Below are 16,691 nucleotides of genomic sequence, written 5' to 3'. Positions count from 1 at the left end.
TCACAGCTCTCTAGAGGGGTTTCAAACACATAAAGAGCTGTGATTGGTCCATAATGGTGGGCCAATCATAGTGCTCTATCTGCTTAGTGAACAAATCACAGAGCTTTATCCGCTTTGTGGGCCAATCAGGGCACTCTATATGCCTGGTGGGTGGGATGATGCAACAGAGTGAAACAAGAGAATGTCACATTCATTGTCCAGTGGACAACGGTAGAACCCGCCCCACAACCGAGAGCCGTCAGTGGAGCGTGGCCAGACTAAATAATACATTTATTTAATCTGGCTTGCCAGGCTAGCTCACAGCATTGTGACATCATAATGTACCAGTTTACATCATAGCATACTTCTTAGCCAATAGCGGTGGCAGATTTAAATTAAAATACAGTGCAGAGTTTTTACCTGACAACGGCACAACACTGACAGTTTTAGGCAGAATATTTAAATTTTAACTAAGATGCACTGAAGTGCCAAATTATTGACGACACGTGTCTGCAGCACGATTAGACACTCGTTTATTTAGTTTATCAGCAAAAAAAAAGTTTATTTGGGGGTGACTTGCTCTTTAAAATGTTATTTCATATTTTATTTTAAAACGTATTATTTTACTTTATTTCACCCGTTTCTGTGCTCACAAAAAAAACTACGGAGATAAAAAACTTTTTTAAAAGCGTGAGCAGCAGAAACATGTATTTTTTATTCTGATTATTTATTTACTCCTTAAAAGTATTTTTATTGTGTTTTACAATTATGTTTTGAATAAATAAGATCAATTTATGGTTTGACTGAACATTAATATGATTTATTAACACTGGCTTTTGCTGGGGGGCCAGCAATTTTCTAGGGGTGGCCATGGGCACCCCTGGCCACCCCTTGGGGGTGCCATTGCTGATTAAACATGCAGACATCTCTTCAGGAGCCTAAATTTTGGCATCTTTTCAAGTCCTTTTATCAAAGCATATCAGAACACTCCATGCTAATGCTACTTCATACCCATCGGTTTCACGGAAAAGGTCGGAATGCTGTCTCCTGAATGGGAGTGAGGTGAAGAGGGATCTGAGCTTAAAACCACAGCTCTTTGTGTACTGGTCCATCTGCAGCCCAAACTTCACCGGATGTGGATCAGAACCAAAACAACAAGCCGCTGGAAGGATTTTTCTCTAGTCGGACCCGTCTCAACCTCGGAGGTGAGGAGAGCAGCTCAGAGCAGAGCTGTTGCTCCTCCTCATCGAAAGCAGGCAGCTGAGGTGGTGGAAGCCTCATAGACACACCGCCCGGCCCAAAAAGAGATCACACTCTGATGTTTGGTTGGACCGCCTTTATCCTTAATCACGGCACACATTCGCTGTGGCGTTTCGGTAAGCTCCTGCAACATCCCCAGATGTACCTCCATCCAGTGTTGCATCAATGTCTCACCAAGATGATGGTAGTCTGACCGCTACACAAAGCCTTCTCCAGCACATTCCAAAGATTCTCAACGGAGCTAGGATCTGGACTCTGTGGTGGCCCATCCATGGGTGAACAAGATGTCTCCTGCTCCCTGAACCACTCTTTATCTGAGCCTGATGACTCTTGGTATTCATCTTGGAATATGGCCGTGTCATCAGGGAAGATGGAATAACCTGATCATAGGGAGCCTATGTCACGCCCATCTACTTCTAGACTACGGGTCTCCGGAAGAACAAGCTGATAAATCTAAAATCACATGACTGGAAAGGTTGAAACACCATTTAAATTGCAGTAAGACGTGTGTGATCCAGGGCGTAACGCAAAGCGGAAAAGAAAATAGCTCTTTTAGCATCATTGACGAGCATTCATGTTTTCATTCTTTCAAGGACCCGTGAGCTGACCAGAAAGGGAGGAGACTTAGGCTCCCTATTCAGGCTATTCTGGTAATCAGCTGACCTCATTCTTGGAGCACATCCTGTTGCTGAACCCAGACCTGACAACCTGCAGCAAGCCCAGATCATAGCACTGCCCTCACAGGCTTGTACAGTAGTCACTGAGCATGATGGGTGCATCACAACATGCAGCATCACAACAAAATGCTGCATCACAACAACATACAGCATCACAACAACATGCAGCATCACAACAACATGCAGCATCACAACAACATGCAGCATCACAACAACATGCAGCATCATAACGTGAAGCATCACAACAACATGCAGCATCACAACAACATGCAGCATCACAACAACATGCAGCATCACAACAAAATGCTGCATCACAACAACATACAGCATCACAACAACATGCAGCATCACAACAACATGCAGCATCACAACAACATGCAGCATCACAACAACATGCAGCATCACAACATGCAGCATCACAACATGCAGCATCACAAGAACATGCAGCATCACAACATGCAGCATCACAACAACATGCAGCATCACAACAACATGCAGCATCATAACATGCAGCATCACAACAACATGCAGCATCACAACAACATGCAGCATCACAACAGCATGCAGCATCACAACAACATGCAGCATCACAACAACATGCAGCATCACAACATGCAGCATCACAACAGCATGCAGCATCAAAACATGCAACATCACAACATGCAGCATCACAAGAACATGCAGCATCACAACATGCAGCATCACAACAACTTGCAGCATCACAACAACATGCAGCATCATAACATGCAGCATCACAACAACATGCAGCATCACAACATGCAGCATCACAACAACATGCAGCATCATAACATGCAGCATCACAACAACATGCAGCATCACAACAGCATGCAGCATCATAACATGCAGCATCACAACATGCAGCATCACAAGAACATGCAGCATCACAACATGCAGCATCACAACAACTTGCAGCATCACAACAGCATGCAGCATCGTAACATGCAGCATCACAACAACTTGCAGCATCACAACAGCATGCAGCATCATAACATGCAGCATCATAACATGCAGCATCACAACAACATGCAGCATCACAACAACATGCAGCATCACAACAACATGCAGCATCATAACATGCAGCATCAAAACAACATGCAGCATCACAACAACATGCAGCATCACAACAACATGCAGCATCATAACATGCAGCATCACAACAGCATGCAGCATCATAACATGCAGCATCACAACATGCAGCATCACAACAGCATGCAGCATCATAACATGCAGCATCACAACATGCAGCATCACAAGAACATGCAGCATCACAACATGCAGCATCACAACAACTTGCAGCATCACAACAGCATGCTGCATCACAACAAAATGCTGCATCACAACATGCAGCATCACAACAACATGCAGCATCACAAGAACATGCAGCATCACAACAACATGCAGCATCACAACAGCATGCAGCATCACAACAACATGCAGCATCATAACATGCAGCATCAAAACAACATGCAGCATCACAACAACATGCAGCATCACAACAAAATGCAGCATCACAACAACATGCAGCATCACAACAGCATGCAGCATCATAACATGCAGCATCACAACAGCATGCAGCATCATAACATGCAGCATCACAACATGCAGCATCACAACAGCATGCAGCATCATAACATGCAGCATCACAACAACTTGCAGCATCACAACATGCAGCATCACAACAACTTGCAGCATCACAACAGCATGCAGCATCACAACATGCAGCATCATAACATGCAGCATCAAAACAACATGCAGCATCACAACAACATGCAGCATCACAACAACATGCAGCATCACAACAGCATGCAGCATCATAACATGCAGCATCACAACAGCATGCAGCATCATAACATGCAGCATCACAACATGCAGCATCACAAGAACATGCAGCATCACAACATGCAGCATCACAACAACTTGCAGCATCACAACAGCATGCAGCATCATAACATGCAGCATCACAACAACATGCAGCATCACAACAGCATGCAGCATCACAACAACATGCAGCATCACAACAACATGCAGCATCACAACATGCAGCATCACAACATGCAGCATCACAACAACATGCAGCATCACAACTACATGCAGCATCACAACAACATGCAGCATCACAACATGCAGCATCACAACATGCAGCATCACAACTACATGCAGCATCACAACAACATGCAGCATCACAACATGCAGCATCACAACATGCAGCATCACAACTACATGCAGCATCACAACTACATGCAGCATCACAACAACATGCAGCATCACAACATGCAGCATCACAACATGCAGCATCACAACTACATGCAGCATCACAACTACATGCAGCATCACAACAACATGCAGCATCACAACAACATGCAGCATCACAACAACATGCAGCATCACAACTACATGCAGCATCACAACAACATGCAGCATCACAACATGCAGCATCACAACATGCAGCATCACAACTACATGCAGCATCACAACATGCAGCATCACAACAACATGCAGCATCACAACTACATGCAGCATCACAACAACATGCAGCATCACAACAACATGCAGCATCACAACAACATGCAGCATCACAACATGCAGCATCACAACTACATGCAGCATCACAACAACATGCAGCATCACAACATGCAGCATCACAACATGCAGCATCACAACAACATGCAGCATCACAACTACATGCAGCATCACAACAACATGCAGCATCACAACATGCAGCATCACAACATGCAGCATCACAACTACATGCAGCATCACAACAACATGCAGCATCACAACAACATGCAGCATCATAACATGCAGCATCACAACAACATGCAGCATCACAACAACATGCAGCATCACAACAACATGCAGCATCACAACAACATGCAGCATCACAACATGCAGCATCACAACAACATGCAGCATCACAACAACATGCAGCATCACAACTACATGCAGCATCACAACAACATGCAGCATCACAACAACATGCAGCATCACAACTACATGCAGCATCACAACAACATGCAGCATCACAACAACATGCAGCATCACAACATGCAGCATCACAACATGCAGCATCACAACAACATGCAGCATCACAACATGCAGCATCACAACATGCAGCATCACAACTACATGCAGCATCACAACAACATGCAGCATCACAACATGCAGCATCACAACAACATGCAGCATCATAACATGCAGCATCACAACAACATGCAGCATCACAACAACATGCAGCATCACAACATGCAGCATCACAACAACATGCAGCATCACAACATGCAGCATCACAACTACATGCAGCATCACAACAACATGCAGCATCACAACAACATGCAGCATCACAACTACATGCAGCATCACAACAACATGCAGCATCACAACATGCAGCATCACAACATGCAGCATCACAACAACATGCAGCATCACAACATGCAGCATCACAACAACATGCAGCATCATAACAGCATGCAGCATCAAAACAACATGCAGCATCACAACAACATGCAGCATCACAATATGCAGCATCACAACAACATGCAGCATCACAACAACATGCAGCATCACAACATGCAGCATCACAACAACATGCAGCATCATAACAGCATGCAGCATCAAAACAACATGCAGCATCACAACAACATGCAGCATCACAATATGCAGCATCACAACAACATGCAGCATCACAACAACATGCAGCATCACAACATGCAGCATCACAACAACATGCAGCATCACAATATGCAGCATCACAACAACATGCAGCATCACAACATGCAGCATCACAACAACATGCAGCATCACAACAACATGCAGCATCACAACAACATGCAGCATCACAACAACATGCAGCATCACAACATGCAGCATCACAACAACATGCAGCATCACAACAACATGCAGCATCACAACATGCAGCATCACAACATGCAGCATCACAACAGCATGCAGCATCACAATATGCAGCATCACAACAACATGCAGCATCACAATATGCAGCATCACAACAACATGCAGCATCACAACAACATGCAGCATCATAACAACATGCAGCATCACAACATGCAGCATCAGATGCGGAATCCATTGATATTTATGTTTATATTTATTTATTTAGCAGACGCTTTTATCCAAAGCAATGTACAATTTATAACCTATAGGGCGTGTTGTGATCTGTGGTTGTAACCGGAGAACCCGGAGGAAACCCACGCATGCGTGGGGAGAACACGCAACTCCTCGCAGAAAGGCTGCAGCCGAGTTTCGAACCTGCAACCTTCGTGCTGCGAGGCAACAGTGCTGACAACTGTGCCACCATGCATTTTATTTTGTTTACTTATTTTTATGTTTTTGCTCATTCCAAAATACAAGAATGTGTGCACACCCCATTCAGATACAACAGACTGATATGTCCAGGCATCCATATGTATTCCTTGCCTCTCCCAGCCTCTCTTCTTCCTCTTCCAGCCACATCTGGCTGGATCCATGTTTACATCACAAACCTTTTCAGCAGTTGTCTCCTTCTGGAATGAAGTGGAAAGAGGAACACCTGTGTAGACGTTCCTCTACACTGAGAATCAGCCGTGGCTGCTTAAACTGCATTATTGGATTTAAAATTTGATCCAATAAAGTATTTCTGTTGAATCTTACTGTCTTCTTCCGTTCAGCCTATGTTATTGTTCTGAACAGAAGTTTAACAGTTGTGAAAACGGTATGTAAGCACGTGCAAAAGGTCCTGTTGGTGCAGAGATTTCTGGCAGTTGTTGTGTCCGAGTGAGAAAAGAATTCAGGACATTTGAGATGTAGTCGCTGAAGGCATTTTGGGCCAAATCAATGATAAATGATCCTCAGTTTGGCCCAGATAGACTTCTGGTGTGCTCGCTGTGTGAAGTTTTGCAACAGTGACCTGAGGATTGAGAAATGTGTCCTAGCGTCTGCAATAAACTAGAGAGTTCTGGGACTGTGTCCCAGAATGCAGCTTGGAGGGTTGATCTGGACTGGTTCTGGTCCAGATGCAGAAAAATCATCTAAGCATCAATTTATTGGATTTTAATAAGCAAAAAAAAAGTTCAGATTTCTGTGTCGTTTAGTCAAACTTTTCAGTTTAGTTGTTTCTGATCAAAAGCTTATCAGAATAATAATGTTAACAACAATTATTATTCTTATAAAGATGCTTGTTGTTATTATTATATGTTTAAACGCAGAACGTAAATATTTTCTCCATAAACGATGTCTTAAACCAATCACAACAGGCTGAAACTGAACCATAGCACTAGAGCAGAGAGAGAGAGAGCGAGAGAGAGAGAGAGAGAGAGAGAGAGAGAGAGAGAGAACTGAACCATAGCACTAGAGCAGAGAGAGAGAGAGAGAGAGAGAGAGAGAGAGAGAGAGAGAGAGAGAGAGAGAGAGAGAGAGAGAGAGAGAGAGAGTGTGTGTGTGTGTGTGTGTGTGTGTGTGTGTGTGTGTGTGTGTGTGTGTGTGTGTGTGTGTCCTCCCTCCCTCCTCTCCTCCAGTCCTCCTTCCTGTTTCCATCTACGTTTGGAGACCTTTTATTCGTCTCTTTACTGGTTCTCTCTCCACTGTGTCACACCATCCCTCTGGCCCTCCCATCGACTATAATCAGGAGTCCTTAAAGCTTCTTCAGTGTGTGTGTGTGTGTGTGTGTGTGTGTGTTTGGTTAATGAGGGGGGAGTGTGTGGAGGAGGGGATCCAGCCCCCCAACAGTTGGAGCATCATTCAGCCTTTTTCCTCCGAGAGGAACCTCAGGTGAGTCCGACTTTTGTTCTCAGGTTGACTCCAAACCGTTGAAGGGTTTTGCACACTTGGGATTCTCTGAAGGTAAACAAGTCGTAGTTTAACACGTTATACTAGAAAACCCTTTAGGCTGTTGAAGTTATGATTAAAAATCATGAATTTATGTCAGTTTAAAAAACTTAGAATGTTGTTTTTCTGTTTGTACAAATTTGTTGTGCATTTGTTGAGCTCTGAAAGTTTTATGACACTGAAAAATACTATTTACAGAACATTAAGAATATCATAAGTACATAATTTGACAGAATCAGACTGAATTGAATTCAAGTATTGATGAGCTAACAGCTAGTCTGAGTACAGCAGAGATCAGATGGTTTTGAGTTGAACTCTGTGTGGTTACTTCAGCTGAAATTTTAAGGGTGAGGTTCACGGAGAAGCTGCTTGATACTTGTTCTTTTTGAAAAACTATCAGGTTTCACGTGAAAATAGTCCTCTAGATCTATTTCCTTCACTGGCTGCAGAAAGGACGTAGACGGGGAAACGCTCGGGTCGGAAAAAGCTAGTGTTTCTTAGGTCACGGGAAAAATTTACTCTGACAGACTCATCCATGTTTAACCGCCGGGAGAGAGCAGAGCACATCCAGCTAGTAGAAGCTAACCATTAGCGTTACAACTAGAGGCCTAACCGATGTATCGGGTGATATATTACATTTTTTCTTTTTCGGTCATCGTCCAAAATAATTTTAAAAGGCGATTAAAAAAAATCTGGCACTTGTGTGGCCAACCGCTGCCACTAGATTGAATAAACACACTTTTTAAAAAATGTTTTGAGTTTGTTTTATCAATAAATCTTAAGAGATTTATTGGCTTAATGTAGATTGCACACAGTTAGCGTTCAGCTGTCTTTTACAGTCAATGTGCTGCTAAAACGTATTTATATCAGCCTTTATACACACCTCTGTCCTCTCTTGGCTACCCGGAGCTGGAGGCTAGGAGTGGGAGCTGACCTTCTGGTTGGGCTCTGGGGTGGTGGGTTGCTTTGCTCGGTGGTGGATGGAGGTGCCTGCTCATCATCACCCCAGCAGAACGGGGCTACATCTGGTCCTGGGATGGTTGTGCAGCAACCTCTGTGCAGCAGTACAGGGACCAGAGTGAATAGGGTGTGTATGGGGAGCGTGAGTGGGGGTCTAGCATTCATTTGTGTAAGTCTCTGGCTGTATGTGGTGTGACTGTGTTTGTCAGGTGTGGTCTTGGACCCCTCCACTCTCCTGGGTCTATCTGTGCTGATACACATCTTCGCCCAGACAGGCCACGGGAAAAAAAAAAAATATATATATATATATATATATATGAATATACATATATATATAAATATACATATATATATACATATATCGACCTTAATAATCAGCTTTAGACATCAGCCATTGGCAACAAACTTTTAAAAAACTGGTATTGACCTTAAAAACCCACATCGGTCGGCCTCTAATTGCAACATGGTGGTAGACGTTCAGGCTTGTGTTATTTCTGGAGATGAAACATCAACACTACAAAAGTGTTGAACATGTAAAAAACAAGACACATTCTTAAATCTACGTGTCTATTACGCTAACTGCAGAACAACGCTAGCACAAACTACTGCTAATGCTAGCCTGAGCTGCTAATGTCGTCGTTGAGCTAGCTAGAGCAAAATAACAGAGACGAATGTCGGAGCACCGTTCAACATCCAGATTATGCATGGCTTCTGGTCATTGGCACTTTGTTCCTTGTTCATCCACACTGCACATCTCACACACACACACACACATGACTGGTGTTTTTATTGGTCGTAGGAGTGCATCAGGTTTAGTCTAGGAGAAATAACAGTAGAAGTATGGAGGGTTGTCTTCGTGAAACTGCTAAACTGGGTCTCTTTGCATTGGTTAGTTCTCCATCTCATCGGCCCTTTTGCATCATGCCCTTCCTGTCTGATGGTCGATGGAGAGTTTTCTGCCTGCTTTTGCTCTGCGACACGCTAACAGGTGAGAGGGATTTCACCAGAGTGCCACTGAAGGCTGCAAGTTCAGGAAATCATTTTTATTTAGAGTATCAAACCGAAAAGTGTTCCGGGAAATCGACGAGCATTGAAGCAAAACATGAGATCGGCCTTCTGCTTCCAGTCAGCAGTGTTTTTTTTCTTGTTTATTACTTATTTTTCTCTTTTTTTCATTCAGAAAAACCCAAAATGAAAATCAAACAGTGTTTACAAACAAAAGAATGAAAACTCTTACATTTTCTGCACCGTTTACTAAATAAAATAATCTCCATATTCCTGCTCATCCAGCTCATCCAATCCCTTTGCAGACACCATCCTAAATTATGTTTGCATAAGTCCTCAATACCATAAGTCCTTATCATTTTACATAATTAACTATAAACAATTACTTTAGTCATGTCGATTATGAATCCTTACTTTGTTCTGGGAGACTAATTTAATGCCGTTCAGGTCAGGTGATTGACAGCAATTTCCTTTTCTGAATTTCTTATACTGAGCCAGGATCCTCTGGAGGTTTCTTCCTGTTAAAAGGGAGTTTTCCTCTCCACTGTTGCTGCATGCTTGCTTAGTATGAGGATTGCTGTAAATTCAATTCAATTCAATTCAAATTCAAAAACACTTTATTAATCCCAGAGGGAAATTGATTAAGTGATGCAGTTTGCTGGGTTCCTTATATAGGAAACATTATTTCTGATTGGCTTAATGAACTGACCTGAATTGGAATGTTTATTATGTGAAGGTCCTTGAGACGACTCTTGTCGTGATTTGGCGCTTTATAAATAAACTTGAATTGAAAATGGAATTATGGGTCCAATTGTTCATATTTCATGACTCCAGCTCCTCATCCTCCTCAGCTCACAGCGTGGAGGGTCAGTGTTCCTCAGCCGATCCGATGGAGGCGCAGCATCCCGTTCAGGTGCTGCTGGAGCGGTTCCAGGTGGGACGGGGCTGTGCTGCAAGAGAGCAAGGGAACAAGGAAACACACGTCATCGCTTCAGAGAGGGTTACAGAGAGATCTGGGAACAAGGTAACCCGTCATTTTAAAAGCCGTACAGGAATAGCTGGACTCCACAGATGATTTATTTGTTGGTTTCAATCCAAAATTTGTTTTTCTGTCACCAGTTTCACAGAAAAAGCCTTCAATTGTTTTGAATAATTTATTTAAAGGGAAATTTTACCCCAAAGTGAATTTTAGTCTGTTGCCATATTCCCCAGAGTTAGATAAGTGGGTGAAAAAAGTGTTGTAACCAGCTGCTAGCTTTAGCTTAGCATGAACATTGTAAGTGAATGGTAACAGCTAGCACTACTGTAAGCCACCACTGCAAGGCACAAGGACTTGACCTAGTGGTGTGACGTCTGCCGGATATAGTCATTTCCAAGTTTACAGCATTAAATCTACAACTTTTGACCCTAATAACAGTGGACGGTGAGTTTTGGGGCCCTGTGCCGTGTCCACGGGCCTTGCGGAGACAGCTTACAGCACTGCTTTGTCACGATGGTCCCAAGTCCAAACTGGCACCTGTATTTCCTCTGCGTGTCTAACTGGTTCAACTTACAGTTGGTGTGATTGCTGAGCTCACCAACAAAAAATAGGATCATGGTTGAATCATTTTCCTGACTTCCATGTGAAATGCTAGCTGTTACCATTCACTTGCATTGTTTATGCTAAGCTAAAGCAAACAAATTGCTTCCAGATTAGGAGAATGACTGGGCTGCTTGGCTGTGTGTGTGTGTGTGTGTGTGTGTGTGTGTGTGTGTGTGTGTGTGTGTGTGTGTGTGTGTGTGTGTGTGTGTGTGTGACGGTTGGTTTATGCTTGACGCGTCCGCGAGGTCCGCGCGGCTCCGCGTGGAAAAGTTGCGTCATTTTAACAACCACGCCCCTCCGCCGCGCCTCCGCACGGCCCAGAATTTCCGCAACGCGCACCTCGGAAAATTTCTAACCACACGGACGGACGGACGGACGCGGAAAAACATGGCGGACCGGCAAGAACTAGTATGGCAGAGGTTCGTAAATACAGACATTTGTATGATTCAGCTCTCAGAGATCACCGTGATCAACATGTTAATAATTCTTGGAGAGAAATAGCTCGCACTGTCGGAAAAGACGAGGACGCTGTTAAAAATGCTGGAATGCCGTGTTGTAAACAGTAATTTCTACTTCTACTATGGTGTAGTGTTGGATGCATGCCGTAGAGCTCCATGCTGCCCCCTACAGTTTGGGAGAATATTGGCTCACCGCAGAGACGAGCCGCATGAACCATAAACGCTGCGAGTTGTGAAGCGCGTTCCATCCGCGAGCCGCATCACCGCGCGGAAAGTGAATGCGTCAAGCATAAACCAAGTAGGAGAGAGAGAGAGCAGCTTGAGATCCTGGTCTTGTTCCTTTTGGACTCGTTCGCAGGGTTGACTTCATCCACCTTCAGGTGAAGGTGACGGGTCTCACCTGAAAGCCACAAACACGCATCAGCAAGGTGTCCACTTTAATGACTTTTCCTCTCTTGTCCTGTCCACAGATGACGGTGCTGCTGAGACCCTTGTCCTCATCGCTGTCCCCTCTTAGGACCGTCCACCTGGTGCTCAGCTCCAAGCTCCCAGTCAGCTGGGTACTGGAATCTGAGCAGCTTCCCCCCAGCTTCCCAGTATCAGTTCAGGTCAGAGTGGAGAGACAGCTGCAGACGTCCTTCTGCAGTAGAAGCATATTTAAATTAAACCCTCTGTAGGTGTCCACAAACTCCAGTGTCCAGTCACATGATCTCATTGTACGGGTCCAGACGGTCCACTCCTTACCTTCTCATCTCCACGCTCTGCACCGTTGGGCTCTGAGGCACCATGGCAACCTGTCATCACTGATGCACACGAGGCATAGCGACCGGGTCTATGTTGGACTGGGAGAAGGTGAGGCACCAGGAACATTCCTGCCATGCGTTGTTGTTGCTTATCCAAGGTCAGGTCCAGGTGGGAAGTCCAGGCTCCTGTTTCCATGGTGACACCCCAGCTTCTTCGGGAGGATCCAAAGTTCCCACCAGCTCGTTCTGGGTCTTCCCACGTCTGGAAAACCTCCAATGGGAGGATCAGATTTGTTGGAACCGGCTCTCATCCTGGTCACTTCACATCCTCACAGCAAATCAAAGATGTTTTGAGACTAAATTCATGTTGTGAAACATCTCGTTGACGTCACAGATCCATCGCTCCCCGCTGAGTGCCGGCTGCAGCCTTTGCCCCTCTGTTCCAGAACCACACAGATCTCTGACCTGCAGACTCAGGAGGCGAAGGGCTGTGTCCGTCCTACGGAGGCTGATGCTCCTGAGATCCACGTGATCCAGCTCCGTTCAGCAGGTTCCAGGTTCTGTGGGTGAGGATCTCCAGCCTGGTGGGGTCCAGATTAAATGATCGCTCTTGTCCAGGCGTCCACACGTCCTTGTTTCATCTCCTTCAGCTCTCTGCAGGCGGAGGTGATCGTGTCCCTTGTTCCCTCGGTGGAGACTCCGGAGAACCACAAGGTTGTGTTGATTCTCGGCAGCTCGGCGCCGGTCCAGTGGGTCATTAAAGCCCGTGGTGTCCGGGGTCACCTCTCTGTTCATGTATGGTCCACATTCCTTATTTCCAAGACACAAACTGAAGAACTTAAATTCATTTTTTTAACTGTACCAGGTGGTCCTTCTGTGTACTTTATACCTTCTGTCTTCCCAGTCCTCCAGCAGGGTGTCTCCACCGTCTCCACCCGAGCCTGGCCTAACCGTGTCCACCAGCCTCGACTCGGAGCTGTCCACACTTTCTGATCTTCTTCTCTGGGCCAGGGGGAGTGGCTACACCCAGGTGACCTCATACACCCAGGCTGACCTGGCCAATCGGTTTGCGATCCAGCTGGCAGACGACAGGACAGGTACGTCTCTCTGTCGCCGTGGTTCTTAGAGCCTGCCACCAGACGGTTAAAGGTGACCAATAATGTTTCTGACTGATGGCAAAATATCCGATTTTTTACTTCCTTCCAGCTCCTGTTCTGTTTCTTGCAGCGCTGCATACCTGGCCCCCCACCCGTCCCAGGGGTCTGAAGCTGCTGGACCCCGAGGGAACAGCAGGTCAGTGGTGGACACAGAAGTCTGGTAGCGCCTTGCTTCAACAGCGGTCCTTCAGGAGAGTAGCAGTCGGACCCTGAACTCATCTCAGAGACTCGGGTTCGGGTGTTATGGAATTATTTCTGCTCTGGTCTCAGCGTTCGTTCACACAAACACTTTCAAACATCATTTGGTGCTTTTATCTCATGTTTGTTAAATCTGACACCGGCTTTCCCAGCACGTAAGTGGAAAATATCCTGCCGTGATCTAGGAGTTGGGAATGTTTTCAAATTTTCCAAACCAATTTTTCATATTTCTGATGGAGAGAGTGATGCCCAAACGCTCTGTTGCCGTGGTAACCGCCTCTGTGATACTGACTCCACGTGTTCGACTCTGTTGTTTCTGAGTCTCACGCTGGTGGGCCGTTTGGGTTCTACAGCTAATGGATTCAACATCTTCACAGGTCTGCAGCACCAATAAAAGGCCTTTCTATGGTTTCTACTTGTTCTCTGAGCTGAGGCTGCAGATCTTCGCTCACACTGACTGTGTCTGTGTCTTCTCCCATCAGGATCCAAGAGTCTGACTGTGAGCTGTGATGGAGGACTCCTCAGTGTGACCGTGGATCGACAAACCTTACAGGTCTAAATGCTCCCATAAGTTCTTCTTCATCTTCTTCTTCGACGGTGGCTGGTGGACTGCCCTGGTGACTGATTTCTGTAGCCATTGATGCGTCACGTTGTTGCTTGCTCTCATTGTTCTTAGTGCTGTCCAATGACCAACCATAGAATCCACCCCAGAACCGAACCCTGGCTATGAGTTGTGGCCATGGCTTCGCTCCGCCGGGGGGTGGGATGGGTGGTTCTTTTTGACCGAGCCACACCCAAACAATCCAAAAATGGGAAAAGAGGTGGAGCTGAGGGTGGGGCTGTTACGTTTGGAACAGGGTTGGAACAAATGAAACCAAAGCAGCTACTAGCTAACTTAGCTAACCCAAGAAGCTAAGACTTGAACAGGACCGCGGGGTAGCCCACCCGCACTGCCGACAGACATGCTGTTCGCCTGCTGACATCTAATATGGACTGGAACTGTTAAATTACGAGCAGAGTCCGACCGCTGCGACCGGGAGCCCTGGCCTACCAGATCAGCTCAGTCTCCACGGTCGGAGGTCAGTGGGACTTTAGCTACATGCTAATGCGAAGCCAACAGAGTTTTTCCAGGCGTTTTTAGCGAGAAAATGTGGAACAACAACTCAAACATGAAGGCACCTCCGGCCTCCTTAGTAACGAATCATAACTAGGTCAGCTGACCGAGGACATCGGGCTTCGCTGGTCCACCGCGGTGAAAGAGCCGCGAGTCCGCCGTTGCCAATGCACGTGGCTCAGGGTCTCGGCTCACGGTCGCGCTCTCGACCGGAGACGAGAACGGCGGACTCGTAGATCTTTCACGGCGGTGGACCAGCAGAGCATGATCCTCTGTCAGACACCCAGCCGCCACACCAGCACGTCATATTTCGATCAATGAGGATTTGCTCACTTCTCCTGCCAGCTCCTAGTGGATGAGGGTGGAACTGCAATTTTAGCCACTCCTTCTTGCCTTCAAAAAATGTAGACCATAACAGCTCCTTGGTGGCAGCCAGATTTTATGACATATATGGGACTGCTCGGGTTGTCAGGCACAGCGGGTCTCTCCTCCAAATGTAAGTTAAAACCATCCATCCATTTTCTGTGAGTGTTTGGTTTGGGTTAGGACTCATATGGCCTTTATGAGCCGTTCGAAAAAGTCCCTTATTATGTCATCACAATAAGGAAAATGGGCACAGAACCACCACTGGTTGACGGTTAGGTAAGCATCTGCTCTTGATATGAAGATCCAATCCAAGCTTCCCACTTCATAGTGGCCAATCAGAGGGCCAGTGGGCGTGGCCGGCAGCAGCTTGTTTCCCTTAAAGTGACAGAGCCCTGAAGTGACTCAATATGGAAGGTACTGAAAATGTCTAGAACTTCATAAACATGTTTTGTATCAACCACAGAACCGTTACTTGTTTAACCTCCTGGGACCCAAACTTGTGTTTGGTGTGATCAAAAAGAAAAACATATCTAGCTATTACGGGTTAGGAGACTGTAAATTACAAAAATTAAAATACAATAAAAGTAAAATTAAATAAAAATGTTGTCATGTATCCTAAAACAAAAAACAAAAAAACAAAGACATTTTAAAATTAAAGTCAATATCGTGCATAAATATAGTAAAGAATACATAAAGTGGACACAGGGTCCTAGGAGGTGAGAAAGAGATATATAGTCTGTGTAAACCGCTGAAGAAGAGTCTGAAATGCTGAGTTTTGGGGAATAAAACAACGACTTACACTTACAACTCTATAAAGTGTACTAGACTATATCAGTGTTTAGTTTATTTACAGTCTGTCATCAACATTCAGAAAATTAAATGTCTGGAGACAAACTGGTGATCTGTTATCAAGCCTCATCACAGATAAAGTCTCAACCCGGAGGCAGACGTTCAGGTTTGACATGAACCCTACAGCTATGGTGTTTAATAGACTCACTGAGGTCAGCTCTTTCTTTCAGGGCTCATCTGTTGCCGCCGTGACTCTGCAGGATCACCGATGCCAGGCTCTGGCTAACGGGAGCCACTTCCTGCTGACGTTACCTGTCATTTTCTGTGGAACCGAGGCCGTCCCTGTGGACAGTCCCAGAGGGGTGCTGTACGAAAACAGGGTGAGATAAGAGACGTCAACAGGAAGTTGTTTCATTTCTTTGCTTTCCTTCATATTATCTTTTTTACTTTGCACAACTTGTGTCTTTATCATGTGGGGCGATGGTGGCACAGGAGTTAAATGCTCGCCACATAATCGGAAGGATGCAGGTTCGAGCCCCGCTCAGTTTGTTGCTGTTGTTGCGTC

General features: G+C 45.4%; 2 protein-coding genes across 3 annotated transcripts in view; both read left to right on the top strand.

The window, feature by feature from the left end:
- Nucleotides 1-2,693: 2,693 nt before the first annotated feature.
- On the top strand, nt 2,694-6,708 carry LOC139062266 (GATA zinc finger domain-containing protein 10-like). The gene is made up of 5 exons (XM_070543136.1): nt 2,694-3,229; nt 3,350-3,946; nt 5,402-5,614; nt 6,378-6,514; nt 6,599-6,708. The coding sequence occupies exons 1-5, from the start codon at nt 2,694-2,696 to the stop codon at nt 6,706-6,708; spliced, it is 1,593 nt and encodes a 530-aa protein (XP_070399237.1).
- Nucleotides 6,709-7,500: 792 nt separating this feature from the next.
- engl (endoglin, like) overlaps nt 7,501-16,691 on the top strand; it is a 30,940-nt gene continuing 21,749 nt past the window's right edge. For both annotated transcript variants that reach the window (XR_011515822.1, XM_015945093.3), the window contains exons 1-11: nt 7,501-7,697; nt 9,608-9,702; nt 10,571-10,743; nt 12,230-12,367; nt 12,437-12,611; nt 12,897-13,068; nt 13,153-13,297; nt 13,407-13,599; nt 13,730-13,795; nt 14,340-14,410; nt 16,357-16,506. Coding sequence is in view for 1 of the 2 variants with exons in the window: in XM_015945093.3 (XP_015800579.3) it covers nt 7,612-7,697; nt 9,608-9,702; nt 10,571-10,743; nt 12,230-12,367; nt 12,437-12,611; nt 12,897-13,068; nt 13,153-13,297; nt 13,407-13,599; nt 13,730-13,795; nt 14,340-14,410; nt 16,357-16,506 (1,464 nt within the window). In the remaining variant the exon portion in view is untranslated. The remainder of the gene's footprint in view (nt 7,698-9,607; nt 9,703-10,570; nt 10,744-12,229; nt 12,368-12,436; nt 12,612-12,896; nt 13,069-13,152; nt 13,298-13,406; nt 13,600-13,729; nt 13,796-14,339; nt 14,411-16,356; nt 16,507-16,691) is intronic.

Source organism: Nothobranchius furzeri, chromosome 12 (assembly GCF_043380555.1).
Source record: "Nothobranchius furzeri strain GRZ-AD chromosome 12, NfurGRZ-RIMD1, whole genome shotgun sequence".
Classification (NCBI taxonomy): domain Eukaryota; kingdom Metazoa; phylum Chordata; class Actinopteri; order Cyprinodontiformes; family Nothobranchiidae; genus Nothobranchius; species Nothobranchius furzeri.
The sequence above is the reverse complement of the archived record's forward strand: the minus strand, read 5'-3'. Positions and strand labels throughout refer to the sequence as shown.